General features: G+C 50.3%; 1 protein-coding gene across 1 annotated transcript in view; it reads left to right on the top strand.

Moving 5' to 3' along the window:
* Nucleotides 1-316: 316 nt before the first annotated feature.
* The window catches only part of LOC308173952 (EGF-containing fibulin-like extracellular matrix protein 1), a gene marked incomplete at both ends in the record, with an annotated part of 38,088 nt that continues 35,452 nt past the window's right edge, over nucleotides 317-2,952 (top strand). Inside the window, 3 exons of the mRNA XM_080549005.1 lie at nucleotides 317-397; nucleotides 723-768; nucleotides 2,245-2,562. Of these exons, the coding sequence (XP_080405131.1) occupies nucleotides 317-397; nucleotides 723-768; nucleotides 2,245-2,562 (445 nt within the window). The remainder of the gene's footprint in view (nucleotides 398-722; nucleotides 769-2,244; nucleotides 2,563-2,952) is intronic.

Raw genomic sequence — 2,952 nt, 5'->3', positions numbered from 1 at the left:
CACACGCACACACACACACACAAACACTGAGCTGAACTCTCCTGGAGGTTTATCTGGAGCGACGCCAACTTAAACAGCAGCCGAGGGGGAGATGTTCGCACTTGCTCGGCGATGCCACCAGTGATGTAATGACGGGTATTAAAACGTGTTGCCTGTCAAAGGAAAAATTATCTTCACATTCTTAATCCACTTTTCTCCTCCCCCCTCCCCCTCCCCCCCCCCCCCCCCCCCCTCCCCCTCCCCCCCCCCTCCCCTCCCCATGTCTTCTGTCTGCCCCACCACTCCTCTGCGTCTCCAGACGGGTCGCTTCGCCGCTATGTTGGGCATCTACGTGTGTCTCTGCGCCGTCTTCACCCACGTCCTGTCACAGGACACAGAGGAGCCCATCTCATACACGGCAAGTGGACTAGTCGAGGTACAACACAACGGATATAAAGCGAGAGATGAAGAGAGGGAGAGAGAGAGATAACGAGAGACATGAAGAGACAGAGAGAGATAAAGAGAGAGAGACAGAGAGACAGAGATAACGAGAGAGATGAAGAGATTGCGAGAAAACAATCATATGCAATTTTAGAAAAGAAAAAAAAACATCACCATGGATTGGAAATAAGGGACCAGCAGAAGTGAAGCCAGTGGCATGAAGTGCAGTGAAGTAAGACAATACATGTGTGAATCACTTTGTAAAGTGTCATGGCTGATATCACTCTCTCCCTTCTCCACAGTGCACAGACGGCTACAAGTATGACCCGGTGAAGCAGAATTGCAGAGGTACTGTAAAAAACTTGTGGCGATACGATTAACTGTCATACAGTCTCTCTTTTTAACTGTTATACAGTCTCTCTTTTTAACTGTCATACAGTCTCTCTTTTTAACTGTCATACAGTCTCTTTTTAACTGTCATACAGTCTCTCTTTTTAACTGTCATACAGTCTCTCTTTTTAACTGTCATACAGTCTCTCTTTTTAACTGTCATACAGTCTCTCTTTTTAACTGTCATACAGTCTCTCTTTTTAACTGTCATACAGTCTCTCTTTTTAACTGTCATACAGTCTCTTTTTTTATTACACTTCTACAGTCACCCCACAGGTGTTAGCTTTCATTTGATACCAAGATCATTATGAAGGCCCTTGTGATTGTGGTGATATTCTATTCACTGTGGGCATGTGATTTCGAGCAGAAAACCTGAAAAATAGCATCGATAAGAACAGGTTAAGTGTTTAAAGTGTTTCAATAATGAGCATTATTACTGTTATTACATAGACTTTCATTTGTTGTTATTGGTTTGGATGTATACACATACATACATACTATATGGACAAAAGTATGTGGACACAATTCTGGTCTGGGGCTGTTTTCATGGTTTGGGCTAGGCCCCTTAGTTCCAGTGAAGGGAAATCTTAATGCTACAGCAGACATGAGATTCTAGAGAATTGTATGCTTCCAGCTATGTGGCAACAGTTTGGGGAAGGCCCTTTCCAGTTTCAGCATGACAATGCCCCCATACACAAAGTGAGCCTTGACCTCAACCCCATCCAACACCTTTGGGATGAATTGGAACGCCGACTGCGAGCCAGTCCTTCTCACCCAACATCAGCGCCCGACCTCATTAATGCTCTTGGGAGCTGAATGGGAGCAAATCCCTGCAACCATATTCTAAAATCTAGTAGAAAGTCTTCCCAGAAGAGTGGAAGCTGTTATAGCAGCAGAGGTGGGACCAACTCCATATTACTTACTTATTAATACTTTTGTCCATATAGTGTGTATGCACTAGTGTGTTGGTGCATCTGAATAGCTTCATATGGCTCCCCCCCCCCACACACACACAGACACACACACACCATTTAAACACTCTCTCTCTCTCTCTCCCCCCCTGTCTACCCCCCCTCCCTTTCTCTTTCTCTCCCTTTCCCCTCCTCTCTCCCCTCCTCTCTCTCCCTCCCCTCCTCTCTCTCTACCCCTCTCTCTCTCTCCCCCCCTGTCTACCCCCCCTCCCTTCCCCCCTCACTTTCCCCCCCTCTCTCCCCTCCTCCCTCCCCCCTCCTCTCTCTCTCTCCCCTCCTCCCTCCCCCCCTCTCTCTCTACCCCTATCTCTCTACCCCTCTCTCTCCCTCCCTTTCCCTCCCTCTCCCTTTCCCCTCCTCTCTCCCCTCCTCTCTCTCCCCCCCTCCCTTTCCCCTCCTCTCTCCCCCCCCCCCTCCCTTCCTCCTCTCTCCCCCCCCCTCCCCCTCCTCCCCCCTCTCTCAGACATAGATGAGTGTGCGTTGGTGGACGAGGCGTGTAAAGGAGGCATGAAGTGCATCAACCACTTCGGCGGCTACCTCTGCCTGCCCCAGAACGCCCAGATCTTCGTCAGCAACGAGGACCAGGAGCAGTTCCGGGAGCCCATCGTGCCCAACGTGCCCAACCCCCCCGCCGTGGCCCCCGGGCCCCCCCCCGCGGCCCCCGACCTAACCCAGACCAGGGTGCTGCCCTCCCGGGTCGGCTCCATCGGCCACGGCTTCACCAGGACGGTGAGATGCAGCGCGGGCTTCACCGCGGACGAGCAGGGCAACTTCTGCAGAGGTAGGAAACCCCTTTGAATCACGGTAGGACCCCCTTAGAATCACGGTAGGACCCCCTAGAATCACCTTCTACAGAGGTAGGACCCTGGACAGTATACCTGTCTGTCTGTCTGTCTGTTGGACAGTAAACCTGTCTGTCTGCCTGTTGGACAGTAAATCTGTCTGTCTTTCTGTTGGACAGTAAACCTGTCTGTCTGTCTGTCTGTCTGTTGGACAGTAAATCTGTCTATCTGTGTGTGGAAAAGTAAACCCGTCTGTCTGTCTGTCTGTCTGTCTGTCTGTCTGTTGGATAGTAAACCTGTCTGTCTGTCTGTTGGACAGTAAATCTGTCTGTCTGTTGGACAGTAAACCTGTCTGTCTGTCTGTCTGTCTGTCTGTCTGTCTGTTGGAC

The sequence above is a fragment of the Nansenia antarctica genome (assembly GCF_963989245.1).
Source record: "Nansenia antarctica genome assembly, chromosome: 19".
NCBI classification, from domain to species: Eukaryota; Metazoa; Chordata; class Actinopteri; order Argentiniformes; family Microstomatidae; genus Nansenia; species Nansenia antarctica.
The sequence above is the reverse complement of the archived record's forward strand: the minus strand, read 5'-3'. Positions and strand labels throughout refer to the sequence as shown.